General features: G+C 44.3%; 1 protein-coding gene across 1 annotated transcript in view; it reads left to right on the forward strand.

The window, feature by feature from the left end:
* Window positions 1-17,949, forward strand: part of CPXM2 (carboxypeptidase X, M14 family member 2) — a 157,472-nt gene that overhangs the window by 60,717 nt on the left and 78,806 nt on the right. The window contains exon 4 of the mRNA XM_014600948.3: window positions 224-363. Within this exon, the coding sequence (XP_014456434.1) occupies window positions 224-363 (140 nt within the window). The remainder of the gene's footprint in view (window positions 1-223; window positions 364-17,949) is intronic.

A 17,949-nucleotide genomic window follows, 5' to 3' on the forward strand; every position in this document is an offset into this window, starting at 1 on the left:
TCTTTTAAAGTGACTTTAAAATACTTTTTCCACTTTGGGAAATAAAATATCTTGGCCAATCTATACAGTTCTTGAGAGAGGGTTCTCCATGGACTGTTAGAACATCTGTGTGAGCAAAGGAAGAAGTAAATGAGTGATGATTTTGTGTTCTTTTATTTTGTGCCATGAAAGGTTTTGAGTTTATTGATACTGATTTATGAAGACAGCTTTGCCTTCTTTTCAGGCAGGTGTTAACGAAAATGATTTTTATGATGGTGCTTGGTGTGCAGGACGAAATGACCCGTATCAATGGATTGAAGTAGATGCTCGAAGGCTAACAAAGTTCACTGGAGTTATCACACAAGGGAGAAACTCTCTCTGGTTGTAAGTACATGCTTATTTTCCTCCCTGTAATGCTAAAGTTTGGAAGTAAAGTGTGGGTTTTCCTCATTTTTCAAGAAAGGGAAGGAGAGAGAGATGGTGTAGGTGAGAAAAGGTGTTTGAGCGTGAAGGTAATACAGACAAAAAGATAAAAAGTTGTTTATACAGTAGGGTCGGGGTTCAAGAATAAGGAAAACAAATGTGAAAGTAGTAATTTACTTCAACTTTTTAATTACTTATGACAAAACACAGGATAGTACACTTTGATAACCCCTTCAGCATTAACATTTTGCCGTTGAGTAACTCTTGGTACTGAAATTTCTTTACTAGGGTTACCATATTTCCAGTATCAAAAGAAAGGATACCTGGGGGCGGGGGGTGGGAAAGGGGAGGAAGGGGTATATGATTCTGGAGGGAGGGGGGGCGTGATATGCCTGTGCCCTCCCTCCTAACCCACAGTCCCCCACCAGCCCTGATGGTGCTCCTTACTCCCAACCCGCAGCCCCTGCCCCCCCAGCCCTGCTCCCCATGCAGCTTGCACACCTGCACACACACACTTACTCTTTGCATCTCTGTCTCTTACCTGGGAGCAGCTGCCACGGTCCACACATGGAGCACGTGATCCCCTGACAACCAATCACCTTCCCTGCTGCTCCAAGCCCCAAGCAGCCAAGCTGCAAGTTTGTGGGAAAAGCAGAGGTAGAGCAAAAACTCGGACATTTGCTTGCATTTTAAAAACCTGCCCAGACAGGAGGACAGGGGATCAAAAAAGAGGACATGTGTGAGAAAACCTGGATGTATGGTAATCCTATTCTTTACCTAAACCAGCGTGCAACTTGCTTACGTTAAGTTTTTTAACTGTTGTCCAGTACCTAACAATTTTTCTATTAGCAATCATGTTACTGATGCTATACATTTTCATGGGGTGGGAATCGGGAGCGGGGGTGGCACTGTGTTGTTGCACCACTGCTGTCCCTGGCTGACCTGGGTGCAGGGGAAGCCCCAGAGCCACTTCTGCTTTGCTTTAGCCTTGTGCTGTGGCTGCATGGGGTGCCAAACTTAGCAAGAGACAGCAGTGACTGTCCTTCCCTCCATGATCCCCACAGGCCAGGAGCAGACAATGGGAGGATGAACCTGCCTCCCACTGCAGGGAGTACTGGGCTTGGCTGGCAACAGTGTTGGTGGTGCACAGATTCCTCCTTCCAGTGACTGCTCCCTCCCCAGAAAGCACCCTTCACTTTTCAGGAGCAGGTGCTGGAAGGAAGAACCTGTGTGCTGCCACTGCTGCTGTCCCTGGCTAAGCCAGGCTCCTCCAAAAACTACTCTGCACAACCCCTGGATGGAGGAATGGCTCTGGGCTCCTCCAGCTCCCAGGTCAGCTGGAAACAGTGGTGGCAATGGTGGGCATCCTTCTTCCTGCCCCCCCGCCCTTTGTGTCTCTGCTTCCTGCCTGGCTTCCTGGTGTCCTTACCAGTCTGGAGACTCCAGCCATGTCTCACCCCAATGCTCTTAAGGATGGTGTGTTGCACCCCTCTTTAGTAAGTCCTGGAACTGCCCATGCTAATACATTAGTGATCACCAGTTAACATCTTTTGAAGTGACATCAATTAGGTCAACCCTTGTAATATTGTTTATATATCACATTCCATAGAAAGAAAAATGCTTTACAGCATCAACACAAGGCATACAAACCATTCTGATCTGAGTTCCACTATCTGCTACATAGACTGCACTGAGTTTGTGCATTGCAGGAAGAGTAAGTGGAGGTGTGGTAGGGCCAGTGAATTTGGCCCCTTCATATATGTCCAAGGGGCAGCACCTCCTCTCTGCTTGGGGAAGGTTGCCCATTCTAGAACAGCTGAGACCAGAAACTCAGGGCATTTTTACACATGCTTCAGGAAGGGGAGTTCTTTAATTAGAGCAACTCCGAGAGTTGCTGTAATTAAAGCACCCGCAGCATCTCATGTATCAGCATCCCCGCGCTTCAAAATGGTGGCGGGGGTGCTTTAACTTAAGCTTGTCAAACAAGCATTAGTTAAAGTACCTGCCACCATTTTGAAGTGTGGGGATGCTGATACATGAGATGTGGAGGCTGCTGGAGGCACAGTCACTAGCATGATCCAGCAGACTTGATTAATTGAGTCTGCTCTGATGCACTGTACTTACAGCGTGTCAAAGCAGCCTCCCCGCATGTCCGCAGGCACCCTCAGTTTCCATATCCTATTTCATGATTCCTTTTAAAGGATGAAAGTATTCTGGAGTTCCATGTTTAATCACAGACTAGAGGCTTTTCTTCCTGCCTCATTAAATTTACGCACGCTGTTACCGGTTCTGCATGCACTGATGTGCATACTTACTTGTGACCACGCTTTTGGTTTAGACACAGATTAGGCACCCACTGTATTTTTGAAAACTAATACCTTTATGTTTGCTATTCACATTTTATCTCCTTCTCTAGCAAAAGGCTCATTGCTTGTGTTGGATGTTTACCTAAACTCAGTGGCAACCAAGTGTAAAAATCACTGTAGGATTTGACACCTTACTCAATAATTCTCTTTCAGATTTTTTAACTAATATTTTCCATCCCAGCAAGGCCCTGTTAATGAAGAGCAGAGCAGACTGCACATGTTTAATCGAAGTAGGAATCGAAAATGGAAATTGCTCTCTGCTCCTTCTTTTGTTAAGGATTTCTAGTTCATTACTGACTTCCAGCCTGAGGCTGTAATTTGGCCCAATAGGATTGAACGGGATGTGAAAGGAGGGAAGATATATTTAATTGTTATTTTAATGCTTGGTCTGCTCCTGCTTAACACTTGCAAACAACTTCAGAGGTGTTTCTGTTAATGTCAGTGGACTTACTTTGGAGTTACTTCAGTACAAAACTGATTTAACTGAGATAGGAATGAGACACCAGACAGTATCTTGTGAAAATAAATAGTAGTTGAAAGTTACCATGAATTTACTTCTTTCAACCTAGAATTCTACTTAGTTTTCAAGGGACTAGTGCTTCAGTTCTTACTCCAAGAAACAATCCCATTCATATCACTGGAGTTCCTTCGGTGAGGAAGGGGATAGCAGGATCAGATCCCTTTAACAAGATCTATACCCTACCCTGTCCAACCCTATTAGACAAAATCACTGCAGTAAAAACAAAATTTCTCTTTTTAGACAGGAATTTCAGGTATTGATTTTCCTTTGCACATTGGTGTGGGGGTGGGAGCCTTTTGTCAGGGAGGGGTGCTACAGTTAATATTATTGTTCTGCAATAGGTAATACCATATTTATTCAAATACAAGACAAGGGTTTTTCTTCCATTTGGCATAGGGGAAAAAGCTCCTCATCTTATAATTGCAGACAAGGAAAACTCACTAAATACATTGTCTATCGTTAAATTGCTGCCAAAAATAGCATGCACTCAGTAATGGAAACCAACTATGAAGTTGATTAAATGCAGGTAACATTGAGCATAACTATAAAACATTGCCCACACTGAGCAAACATGCTTATGGGAACCTTTTTTTGTGTGGCCCTTAAAAAAACAAATGAATGGGTGCTGTTCCTTCTGCAGGGAACTGGCACTGGGCTTGAAGGTACTGCAATACCAGGCTGGCACTGGGAGGGCCAGAGCCAGCCCTGAAAACCTTCCCTTGGTGCCAGAAAATGTTAAAGGTCAGGATGACAAAATTTTGAGGCATAAGGAAATACAAAGGACCTGAGCGAGGGCCTACATTAGGCCTGTGTGAAGCGGCTAGTATTCACTTCAGATTTGTCCGATTCGGGGGACAGTGATTCAATTTGGTGATTTGAACCACTGTCCCAGTTTCATTTGGCTGAATCTGATTCAGAGATTCAGCAGCAGCCGAATCTCCAAATCAGCCAGGCCAGGCCCATCCCCCACCCACTCTCCCAGCCCGGCAATGACTGCCCCAGCTCCCGGCACTTGTAAAAGTGGCAGAGCCCCACACGCAGCATGGGCCAGTGGGGGCAGCAGGGATCCCCCCCCCCCACCCAGCAGCACCCAGGGAGTACTGGGGCTTTTCTTTAAAGTACTGAGCTGGGGGGGGGAAGTGGGGGGGTTGGGGGGCTGGCAGGGGTCCCCCCATGGTCCCCTCCCCCCTCCCCCAGGCTCCCTCTCCCTGCCCCTAGTACTTACCAGCTTGGAGTGGCTGCAGCTCCTTGCTGCAGCTTTGAATCAATTTGGACCTTTAAATTGGTCCCCTGATTTGATTCAGATTCAGAGATCGGCCACCGAATCAGGTTGAATCTCCTCTGAATTGAATCACCACCTGAAGCTTCGCATAGCCCTAGCCTACATGGTAAAGGGTGGTAGTAGGGGTGTGAACACAACCAAGTTACACAAGAATCATGAAGCCAACTGAGTTCAAGGGTGAGGGGGTGGGAAAGGGGAAAAAAGGGGGAAGGGGGCGCAATGCTAACGTAACAAAGAGTATATAAAAGACCCTGCAAACAATACTGCATTTGAGTAGGGAGGTGGTTTATAGGCACCCATAGAGTTACAAATAGAGAGATGCAGGATACAGTTGTGGGGGTAGGGAAGAGTCCAAGATTTAGAAAGTCCTTTTAATCCTTTAAGTGTAGCAGCAGTGGTGGTGGTTGTGGGGTGGGCGGGGATTAAGGTGGTCCCCTCTGCATTGCTTCTGGTCAGCGGTCAGCTGGGGTCCATGTACTGGTGCTATCCTGTGATGTACTCCACATAGATATCCAAAAAGGCCAAGATGCTGATGGAAACCTACCACAAACATAGGTCAGTACAACCCATATGAATAACACATATGCTAATGCCTAGCCCATTAAATGCAATCCCTCTCATTGTGGATTCTTTCAAGTCTTGGGGAACCACAGTATTGTTCTCTCTGTTGCCTCCCTTCTCAGCCTAGCGCATATGATTAGTGTGGCCCTGCCCTCCACAAGGTGAAGTCAGACCAGGTTGCTCTGCGACCCATCTGCATATAATTTTTTGGAGGACTTCAGGACTCATGGCAAGAACACCTTGTTCTAGTCATGAGTGGGGGCTAATTAGCAAATGGATTCTTTGGGGCAGGTGGTTATCTGGAGAATTGTACACTGCTAATCTGTGGGATCACTATGGAGATGGGACCACACTAATCATATGTACCAGGCTGAGAGAGGACATGACAGAGGGATTCTGGGTGAACTGTGTACAATGTTGTGGATCACCATGACTTGAAATGCTGTTGACTCTTGTGGGGCTTAGCTTAGTGAACTGTGGTAAATCATGAGCATTTTGGCTTTGGATTAATTTAATAGATTTCATAGACATTAGGGCTGGAAGGGACCTCGGAAGATCATCGAGTCCAGCCCCCCGCCCAAAGGGCAGGACGTCAGCTGGGGTCATAGGATCCCAGCAAGATAAGCATCCAGTTTCATCTTGAAGGTGTTCAATGAAGGCTCTTGAACAACCTCCGGCGGCAGGCTGTTCCAGACCTTGGGGACTCGGACAGTAAAGAAATTCTTCCTTATGTCCAGCCTGAAACGATCTTGTAGTAGTTTGTGACCATTCGTCCTCGTCATCCCTTGGGGCGCTCTGGTGAACAAACGTTCCCCTAGATACTGGTGATCACCCCTGATAAACTTGTAGGTGGCCATCAGATCACCCCTGAGCCTGCTCTTTTCCAGGCTAAAGAGCCCCAGGGCTCTCAGCCTGTCATCGTAGGGTCTGCTTCCCTGACCCCTGATCATGCGCGTGGCTCTTCTCTGGACTCTCTCAAGCTTCTCCACATCCTTTTTGAATTGTGGAGCCCAAAACTGGACGCAGTACTCCAGCTGCGGCCTCACTAAGGCCGAGTACAGGGGGAGAATGACGTCCCGGGATTTGCTTGAGAAGCATCTATGGATGCAAGCCAGCGTTTTGGTCGCTTTACTAGCCGCAGCATCACATTGCAGGCTCATGTTCATCTTGTGGTCAATGATGACCCCCAAGTCTCTTTCTTCCATAGTGCTAACCAACATAGCACTGCCGAGCCTATAAGGATGCTGCAGGTTTTTTTTCCGAAGGTGGAGAACCTTGCATTTATCGGCGTTGAACACCATCAGATTCTCATCCGCCCACTTGCTGAGCCTGTCCAGGTCAGCCTGGATCACCCGCCTGTCTTCTGGCGTGGATGCTTTGCCCCAAAGTTTGGTGTCATCGGCGAACTTGGCCAGTCCGCTTCTGACTCCAGTGTCCACATCGTTAATGAAGATGTTGAACAGTATGGGTCCAAGGACAGAGCCTTGGGGGACCCCACTGGTCACAGGACACCACGATGAGTGACTTCCATCAATTACTACCCTCTGGGTCCGACCCCGGAGCCAATTTTCCAGCCAGTGGATCGTGGGGGACCCAAGGCGACAATTGGCCAGTTTCTCCAAGAGACGATCATGGGACACCAGATCGAAGGCTTTTTTGAAGTCAACATATATGACATCAATCTCATCTCCCTTGTCCAGGTGATAGGTCACCTGGTCGTAGAAGGAAATGAGATTGGTCAAGCAAGACCTACCCGCAACAAACCCGTGCTGGCTATCCCTTAAGATGTTGGCATCGGCCAGTCCATTAAGGATGGCCTCCTTAATAAAGTTTTCTAAGATCTTCCCCGGGATAGAAGTCAGGCTGATGGGCCTATAGTTAGCCGGATCCACTTTCCTCCCTTTCTTGAAGATAGGCACCACGTTGGCCTTCTTCCAGTCTTCGGGGACTACACCAGAGCGCCAAGAGTTTTCAAAGATCCGCGCTAGAGGCTGGGCTATGATGCTCGCCAGCTCCTTGAGTACCCTGGGGTGAAGATTGTCAGGGCCGGCTGACTTGAAGGTATCCAGCTTCTCAAGATGTTCCTTCACAAAGTCAGCATTAATGGAGGGCAGGGGATCACCCTCACCCGGACTTCCCGGCCCTGTAGCAGGCACAGGCGTCCCATGGGGCTGATGAAAGACTGACGCAAAGTACCTATTTAATAGGTTGGCTTTTTCCTGGGCGTCAGTTGTCAGTTGCCCCATCTGGTTCAGCAGGGGTCCAACGTTGCCCCTGCTTTTCCTCCGGCTCCCCACATATCTGAAAAAGGACTTTTTATTGTCCTTGATGCTCAAAGCTAGCTGGAGTTCAGTTGCAGCCTTGGCTTTCCTGGTCTGCTCCCTACAGGACTGGACCAGTGCAGAATAATCCTCTTTGGAGGTGACTCCCATCCTCCATCCTTTGTAGGCCTTTCTTTTTAGCCTCAGGAGGTCTGCTAGGTCCCTGGAGAGCCAGGGGGGCTGCTGTGCCCTCTTGCTGCCTTTCCTCCGAGATGGAATAGACTTAGTTTGTGCATTGAGGATCGCTCCCTTGAGGAGCAACCACTCTTCTTGAACTCCCCTCTCCCTGCGGTCACAGTCCCTTAGGGCCTCACTGACAAGCCTCCTGAGCTTGTCAAAGTCGGCTTTCCTGAAGTCAAGGACTTGCGTGTTGCTGACCGACTAGCCAGCTTTTCGGAGGATGGTGAAGGTGATCAGCTCGTGGTCGCTGTCACCCAGCTTCCCATCGATCACTAGGTCGCCGACTAGGTCCTCCCCAGTAGCCAGCACCAGGTCGAGCAGCGCTTTGCCTCTCGTTGGCCCATAGACTTCTTGAGTCAGGTAGAGGTCATCCACGCACGAGAGGAAGCTCTGCGACTGCTCAGATTTTGCTGAGCGATCCTCCCACGAGATGTCTGGGTAATTGAAGTCACCCATGACAACCATGGTCCCATGACAACCATTAATACAGTGCACAGTTTATGTTAAACATAAGTAGGTTCCAAAACACTGTTCAGAAGTGGTTTTATGAAACATATATATTAAATCTTGCAGAAAAAAAAATAACACGCATCAATTCTGGATGAACTAAGTGTATGGGTATTATATGAAAATTGCTACAGTCATTTTTAATTTCAAAGTTATTATTTTCAAATTTATTCCTCAGTTCCATTTGCTTAGGGAGAGCAGGGTCTGACAGTATAGGGAAGGGGCTGTCAGGGGAAGAAGTTGGGGAGAAACAGAAAACAAAGGGCTATTGGACCCCCCAGATTTATTTTCCCTGCTGTAGCAGTGAGAAGGGAACAAATTCAAGGCAAACCTCAAATAATTAGATTCTGTATGTGGAAAATTATAAAAAAATGTATACTTTTTCCATGTGTAGAATCTGGTAATTGGTTGGTTGTCTTATAATCAAGGTCATCTTCTATTTGAGTAAATATGGTATTGTAGCAAAGACTCGTATATCTCCTGTAGTTGTAATTTAACTTTCCCCTGTACCAGATATCATCTATCCTAGAACTGCACTTCCTTATCTTGTCATGTTTCTATTTTTAGGTACATTTATTATGAGGCTTGGAGCAGGGCTTGATGCTCTCCTTACATTTAACACACTATTTATTTTTTTAAATCTCTGAGCTAGATGCACAAACTTGCCCCTTTTAAGAGTTCATGGGCAAAACTCTCAGTTACTGGAGCAAGAAGACAAATCCATAAATCCAGACTCCTCATTCACCACTGTTGAGGGCACTTTTGCATTGGAACAGGAGCAGAAACAGCTCTGAAGGGATCATACAGGGAGAGTGCATTGGTCTGATGTACAGCCTGTCTGTCAGACATCCTTTCTGGCAGAGGGCGGTTCTGGCAGACAGAGCGGGCAGCTGGGTGGGGAGATATGGTAGTGGAAAGCCTCTACAGATCTTCTGCCATTCATAGCCCCAAAGGGGTGGCTGTGGAAGGGCTCAGGGAGCCTTATGGACCCTGCCTAATGTCTGACTCAGCTGCCGTTGTTGGGCTTACAATGCGGTATTTTGTGACTAGGATGCACATTTTCAAATGACCCTTGGACCCTGATGCTGATCTGCTGAAATGGAAGAGTCTTAATTGCCTGCCACGGGGACAGGATCAGACCTGTATTGAACATCTAGCTGATGGCTTCTGTAGTCACCACCAGCAAGCTAAGGATTCTGCTGGAAGTTAGTGGGCAACTGAGCTTTAGCTGAAGCAGCCTGTATGGTATTGGGACTGTTTTCCCTTTGAAAGCAGCTCATTGCATCTCTCTCCATTTTCAAAAAATACCAAAAAGCTTATTTTTTTCTGATTTATGCTTAAATTTACCAACACTATTATTATTTATTTGTTTTATTGTTTATGCTTCTCCATCTGTTTGCAGCTTTTTGAGATCCGGTGTTTTTAATTATTGATAAATTGTTTTTATTTTTGCGGGGCTATATAGGCGGTATACATGCAAATATTAAAAGTTTGCATTTTGCTGTCTCTGTGATTTGTAGTTTTAGTGATTGATTTTTTTTTAAGCCCTGCTTTTTATATCTCCTTTCTTGGCCTAGTTTAAAAGTGAAGATTTAATGTCAAGTTTTTGAAGACTGATTAATTTATTGGAGGTGACAAAGTGTAAATTTAAAACTCTAGGGGGCAAATGATAATGTATACAGTGGGGGATGCTTAGCTCTCACTGGCAGCCTTTCTAAGATACAGGATGTCTGTGTTTATAGAGTAGATAATTAATCTGAGATTCTGAACTACTTCCGCTTAGTTTGAGCACAAGAGGGTTTCAGCAGAGCACGATGAAAAGAGATGGTTTAAGCCTTTTACAAGGATGAGTATGTGTGATACAGAATGTAAGTTTATCCAAAAGCTGAACTAGTTCAAGGTTTCTCTGGATATGATGTGTTCTTGATTTGATTTTTATTGTTGGAATGTGGCTGCTTTCTTTTCTTCCCCCTTGTTTTATCAGGCAAGCGAGGGTGAGAACAGTGAAATAGTATGATGGCTAAGAGGTGGAGAGTGAGAGATTGTAAGTGGATAAAATAGAGGTGGTGAGTGCAGCTCTGATGAATAAGGTAGGTGCACAGGGACAGTGGTAGAAGCAGATGCTAGAGTTAAAAAAGGAGGCACTTTTAAGGCTTGTCTACTTCATTAAATGTCTAGCAAAAGTTCTGCAAGCAGACAGCAGCCACTACAAAGAAGCCATCAGAGGTATAGATGAATACCATGGGGTATATATCAGGCCTAGTTGTGAGTATTTGGGTAATGCCATGACTCTGAGTTATGAAAGGTCAGCTTTTCCATGAGTATTAGTGGGTGGAAGGGCCTGTTATAGGCACCTAACAGCTCACAGGATAGATAGTGTTTAGTATAACCCCTTTGTAGCCAGGTGCCACACAGTGGCTGTCACTGTGGCCCATCTTTAATAAAAATGTAACAAGAATATTCCTTATGTAGCAAATAAAAACACTTGTTGGCAAATCATTTTATGAGACCTGTGAGAGCCAGAAAATACCCCATTTGCTGAACTAAGCTGTGTTTAAGGAATAACCTAGCCAAGTTTGACAGTCAACAGGGCGCTTTTTTTTCAAGCCCTGGTAGATTTGCCAAAGAGGAAAAAAATGAAAACCCCAGATGTACAACTCTCCCCAGTCAGTCCAGGGGAATCTGCAGCTGAATCAAGTGATGGGTCATAATAAGGTTTGATAGTGGTTTGTGTTGTGGGAACTGAGGCCAGTGGTGGACCTCTCTTCTACACAGAAATGCTAAGCTCTAAGCACAGTAGAAATGCCATATAGGTTAGCCTATAGGCTGTTATATGACAATGCTAAAAATCACTGGAGGAGTTATTTTCTTTTAACACTGAACAAGGAACTTTATTAGGTGAAGAAAATCAAGTTTTAACTGTACAGCTATTCTCTGTGCTTTACTGCAAAACTTCAGTCTAGAGTTTGCCTATTCTATGTGTAGTGTCACAGGGGAAGGCTGCAGCAAGTACATGTAGAGGGCATCCATACTCCATGGCATACTGCAATACAAGGATTTTTGTTACTTACCGCAGAGCTGGAACATGAATGAAATAACAGTATGGCCAATGGTCCTAGTATTAATGTTGTATAAGAAGAGAAAACACTGATTCTCTATTGTACTAAGCAGTGGCTTCTATGGCTGGGACTGACTGATGATCCAGTGTGTGGAAACAGTTCCTGGGGATAGAGACCTCTTAGTTCATGGAGACTGGTTGCAGCCTGGAGGCAGTATTAGCACCCATAATAAATGAAGTGAAGAGCATGCTGGGACACACATACTTGCTGAGAGACTACAAAAAAGTCTTGGTCTATCCTACATATTATATTATCACGTTTCATTTCCTTTCATCACTATCAATATCAGTATTTTTAGTTGAACCAGTCATCTGTCTGAAGTATCCTACCCTAGTACAAATTCCCTGCACATGCTGACCAGGATGGAGGCCTTGCTCCCAGGCAAGCCAATGCAGTGATGTCCGAAGTAATAATAAAGACTCTCTTGGAAAAAAAAGAGAAACTTGAAACACCCAAGTGACAAAAGGAAAGAGATGAAGGGAAATGGAAAGGACGGGGAAAAATCTGAGGAAAGGAAGAGAAGAAGAACCAACAAGGTTTGAGCACAGAACGTGAGGATTTAAAGACTGTTCCAGAAATAAGGAAGTAAAGAGTTCTTGGGTGCAGACAGAAGAGCAGCTCCCTGTTGCTCCCCACAGGGTGCCTATACACATGTATTGAAGCTGCACTGACGAGCTGTAATTACAGCATGTTGGAGCAGACTCGATGAATCGAGGCTGCTGGAGAGTAGCAATTACCACGCTCCGGCAGACTCCCGTGTCATGTGTATCAGCATTCCTGAACTGAAAAATGGTAGCGGGGGTACTTTAACTAAAGCTCGTTTGAGCTTTAGTCAAAGCACCCTGCTGCCATTTTTCAGCACGGGGATGCTGATACATGTGATGCTCCTGGCGCTTTAGCTAAAGCGGCTTTTGGAGCTGCTCTAATTAAAGCATGCCCGACTCCCGGAGCACATGTATAAACACGTGTAGTGCTTTGCAGGAAGTATAAACACCCATAGTGCTCTGAGTTGCAACGAACCTCCGGACTATACAGAAGTTTGCTGTTGGGTCTAAGGGTTGGGGATTCCAGCTGCTTGCTGCCGGCCCGCAGCAACACCACTCCCTCCTCCCATCCTGGATGCTGTTTTCTGAATGGGAGAGGGAGAAGGGAACTCGTTCTTGGGGTTCCCCGGCTGGTGCTGGAGGGCGGTGGGGTGGATGGCTTGGAGCCCTCCCAAGGATTGGAGTCTGCTGGAGCATGGTAATTGCTACTCTTCAGCAGGCTCGATTTAATCTGCTGAATTGATTAATCAAGTCTGCTCTTATGTGCTGCAATTACAGTATGTTGGCACAGCTTCTATATATGTGTATAGGCACCTTGTGAGTAGTAACAGGGAGCTGCTCTTCTTTCTGCACCCCAAAACTCTTTACTTCCTTATTTCTGGGCAAGTCTTTAAATCCTCACATTTTTTCCTCAAACCTTGCTCGTTCCTCTTTTCTTCCTTTCCTCGGATTTTTTCCCATCCCTTCTATTTCCCTTCATCTCTTTCCTTTTGTTACTTGGGTGTTTCAAGTTTCTCTTTATTTTTCCAAAGCACCCGACCCACCCTCCAGCATGGGCTGATTAAATCCCAGGCCAAACTCCCTCTGCTCCCTTTGCCTCCTCCCCTTCTGAAACAGCAACAGACTGGGAGCTCTGAAGAGACAAGTTACAGAACACGCTCCATTTAGGAGGGTGTTCATCTGAAGTCTCATGCAATGAGGGTTCAGATTTTCACAGGATTGGGGGCCCTTTAAAGTAGTCTGCAGTTGTTCACTTCTGTTTTGTCACAGCTGTAGACTGCTTTCTGGGACAAGATCAGGCAAAAATTGTCACTTCTGTTTCCGTCCAGAGAAACAAAATCAAGCCTGTAAGGAAGCAATGAAGTAAGGACCAAATCACCTGTGAAAAAGTGACAGAATCTGACTCTCATGAAAGGAAATGAGGGGAGAAAAGAATGACAAATGTAGAAAGTGTAATATTTGTAATGCATGTACTCGTATTAACTTTAGTCCCTTTAATTTTTAACAATTATACATATACATAAGTGACTGACTCTGTTCACATGGCACCATCTGTGTCTCTGTTGTCCACCATCCTTCTCCTGTCCCTCCCTTTATGGACAGGCTTTGATATTTGTGGTTCCCACTCCAAAGTCACTATTGTCATTACAGCAGGGAGTGCTATTTCTGTTCTGTTAAGTAACAAGATAGGCTAAGGGAAGACAAGCTGAAGGTGGAAAGAGAAATGAGTGAAAAAACAAACGGAAGAAAAAGAACACAAGTGAGAAGAGAAAGGGAGGAAGGAAATAAAAAGAAGAGACAGCACCTAGGAAAGGAGAAGAGAAGCTCCAGAAGCAGATTAAAAACGGCACCTCTCCTCCCTACTGCTCCCACAGCAGTTGCTAGCAGTACAAAGTGCTCATCCTCAGGTATTCCTTCTGTAGTTTCAGTTTGTGAGATTGCTAGTGAGCAGTTCTGTCAGCTCCAATGTGAACACAGCAGAAAAGCAGAGAAAAAGGCCAAGACATGTGTCAGCACCAAATACTTAGTTCATTCAGTCATTCCTGTTTTTTTCATAAGGGGGAAAAAATCATTTCAACTCTGTATGCCAAAGTCTGTACTTTGTTCCATGGGTGTGATTTCCATGGAAGTCACATGGCCTTGAACCCTTTTAAGAAAAGAAGAAAATTTGAGCTCTGGAAGAAAATGTCTGGATTTTAATGAGTCCTTTTTCTTCACTGTAGAAATAAGCATGGACTTACATAGCTGCTTAGATGCTGCAGGCATTGTTAGGAAATCAGAAACCATGTGAAAGCTACTTTGTTTATCATTCCAAAGTCCAATTATAATTCACATTTGTCAGAATTTTTGCAAAAGTTCACGCAGCAATGCAGGGCCTAATTGGAGAGAAACCTGGGCTGCTGTCTAGTATTACATCATAGAGGTGTGAAATCTGGAAGGGTCACAACTGTGTGTTGAGATCTGTCCACAGTACTAGCTTGATAGTAGATAGATAGTGGTCAGTCCCTTATTGATTTCTGAGAATATGACTACATATATCCTGGAGTAGTAGATGTGCCTCATTGTTTCAGTATGAATATCAGATGATTAATAGAAAGACATTAGCCACAAATCTTTGTAAACCTGTTTTGCCTGCCTTCATGCACAAGATGAGGATAATACAGCCTTTTAGAAAGGGATCTAAAGTCCCCTTCTTTAAAATGGATTGTACTGTTTGATGGGACTTCCTTGGCACACAAGGAGTTTGCAGCTGTTCTTGGGGCAATATATAGCATATAATGACCTCCCCCCCCATTGAACTGGTAAGTTATCTTTATGGATTTTTGAACTAAACATTTTTATAAACATTTCAATCACATTTGGAATGGGGCATCATTTAAACATCATTTAAAAATATATGCAGTACGTTTAAAAATATTACCTAAAAGTCTTTTAAAATATGCACTTTCCAGGCAGAAGGAAAGTAAATTGGAATCACTGCTAATAACTTGGCAACTACATAAACACTTTAGGGAGCTTGTTTGTCACTATTCGACCCATTTTTCAACAATTCAGCACCGTCTTTGGTAGTAGGAAGAAAAACATATCTAAACATCCACAAAGTGTGCTGAATACTAACACAAAGTGTCAGGTTATTTTATAACATCACAGAGAGGAGAAATGGTGCTTTAAAGAAGATAATAATGCTTATTTTTTTCAAGCATATACATTATTATTAATAATAATTCAATTATATAATAAAATCAAATAAAAATCCAAATGCTATTTTGAATTTTCAAAACCAAATACCAGAATTTTCCAGTTAAAAAAAACACCTTTGTTTTCAATTTGTTTTCCTTTAGGAGCATTCATCAAAATAGATAAGTTTTTTAAACATGCTGATTGCAACAAAAACAATATTTTTAAATTGAAAAATATTTCTACAAAAAAATGTTTTAGTTTATTCACTACTTCCTGCTGTGGGACTCTACTGTGACCTCCTAGGCTCAGACCTCTTATCTGATACGTTTCCCTGAGACCTAGAACACTACTCTCTAGTTTCAATAGGACCCCAAACTATTTCCTGACACCTCCAGTGGCTCCCATTTTCTTACCAAAACTCTAGAGACTCTAAACCCTCTTGTTTAATTCCTTTAAGCACAATATATCAGGAAAACAAGAAACCCAAGCTTAGCCAAAGTGTTTTTCTTAACTTTGGTGATTTTGCTCTTAAAGCATATGAGAATGACAGATATTTGGATATGGAAAAAGTCCTGTTGTATTACAGGTTTCAATAAGGACAGATATACATAAATGAGAAGAATTAAACAATCAGCTTTATTTGTGGACCAGTAAGCAACCTCTGCAGACCCTTGTTCCCTCTCTAACTATCTCACAGCTATTTAACTGAAGGTCCACCTGCAAATTACCAACTCCCTCACTCTCTTTAGTTAGGGAGCATCTATAAATGACATCTTCTGTCGCTACAAGTCCTGCCATGAATTGCAACTTCCTGTTGTCTGAACTCACCTCTTTTTCTGAATCCATGATTTGCCAGGTCTCACTCCTTCAAGTCCTTCTTATGTGGTGATTAGATCAAAGCAAGGCTCCAACTTTTAACTCTGACTTGTTGCTGTTTGCTCAGGCCATGGTGCAAGAACATATTTCCTTTGTAACCTTCTAGGGAAAAGCCTGCTTCTTTCTGGTACTCCAAATGAAAGTGGAAGGAAGTAGCGCTGTAGCACTAAATCACTCTTACATTTATCATTGGAGTTGACTGGCTGGTGGAAAGAGCCTGTTCCAGTGCAGTACTGTGTATAAAAGTGTGCACAGCCCTTGCACACCACGGAGCTCTGGAAAGAATTATGTCTGTCTGACACACAGCCCCCCTGGGGTGCTGCAGTGCCAGACTTCCCCTAACTGTAGAGCAACCAAAGGCCACAATGCGAACTGGAAATATATGAAGGAGAAAGTGTCGGCATAGAACCCACGATATCACTCTTTCTGAATGACTTTCCTGACTTTTGAAGAATGGTAATAAAGATCCAGAAGAAATGACTGAGTTTAATTTTGCTCTCATTGAAATCAGCTGGTGTCTTGCCATTGGTTTCCACAGGAATAACTGTAGGCTCATAATGTTACAATACCAAGGTAAATGAAAGCATATCCATTGGCTCAGCGCATATTTCAAGGTAAATGCAGAGGTGTAACGGGCACATTCAGCACCTAGAGATTCAGCACCTAGGGCAGGGGTGTGTAGGTAGGTTGGAAAGCCAGCTACTGGTAAGGGGTGGAGGAGTCGGGGGAAGAAGAGAAGGGCACTATTGCCACTGCTGCTGTTGTACCCAATGCTGTTTTCCCTGTGCCAAGAGTCTGGGTAGCAGCAGAAGTGACAGAGAGCCCAGTAGCTGCAGTCCCATGGTGTGGACTCCCTGGGAACTGCTGCTGCGGCAGTTTTGCTTTCCATTTGCTTTCTCCACTCCCAGATATGCTGTTGGGTGCAGGGCTATGCCTGCTGTAAGAAAAACTGCCTGGTGGAGCATCACTCCACTTGGCCCCTGCACCCCCATACTGCTGGGTGTGGGGCTGCATTGCCTGGCTCCATTGGCTGGGCAGCAAAGGGCTGCCCCTGCCATGGTAAAGACTTTGGGGAGGGGACTCTGGTGCCCTCTCATAGTTGGCACCTGGGGCTGGTGTCCTGTTTGCCCCTAGTTACATTACTGTAAATCTGTATTTAAACTTATCTGTGATTTGGCAACCTTCCCTTTATTGTAGTGGCTATAAAGATGAATGAAAACAACAAATGGAAAATTGCCTTCATTTTCAGAATTTGAGCTGATATTTTTGTGTCGCTTTCCCTGTACCTCATTATCCAGCCTGCTTTCCTCGCAAACTCACGGGCAATCTGACACATACATGATAATGTCACCATATTTTAAAATTATAATCATTTATGTGAGACCAAGTATGCTACCTATTGAGGTCGGTGGTAAAATTTACAGTGGTGAAATTGGAGCAGAATTTAACACCCCCTTTCCTTTATTTTATAGCTTGAGTACAAAGGGGTATCTTCTGCCCTCTGTGAGCATGAATAGTTCTCATTAGTAGGCTCAGAACATGATTTTTTTCTGATTAAACTAGATTGTTTCACTTGTTTTTCTGATGATGACTCAGCCACAAGAATAGAAAATGTCCTACCTATAAAAGTACACAGTGGTTGGGTATAAATGACTAAAGTACACAACTCTACATGTTACTGGACCACATATCCTCTCTGCTACAGCCATACAACATCATTGGCATTGATAGAGATTTTGTGTATGTATCTGAAGGTGGAATGGTCTTGCCATGATTTTTTTTTTTAAATAATAATTTTTCATTTCCATGGAAGGGCGAAGAGTTTCAGGCAAAGATTGATTCCAGAAAAAGAAGCTGCAGCAGTATAAAGTATCTGGTTTTTCATTTTAACAAACTGGTAGACACCTATATGGTACATTGACTGTCACATGTCACAGAAAGAAATAAACTCAGATTATCTGGTAGTGTAACTGGGGTGGGCGAGTGTGGCACCAGCCCCAGCTGCTTATTTAAAGGGGGCATCAGAGTGGCAGCTCTTGGGGAACCTGGGTCACTGCAGGAGCTGCATCAGCCCCTATGTGAAGAGGTAA

The sequence above is a fragment of the Alligator mississippiensis genome, chromosome 6 (genome assembly GCF_030867095.1).
Source record: "Alligator mississippiensis isolate rAllMis1 chromosome 6, rAllMis1, whole genome shotgun sequence".
Taxonomy (NCBI): domain Eukaryota; kingdom Metazoa; phylum Chordata; order Crocodylia; family Alligatoridae; genus Alligator; species Alligator mississippiensis.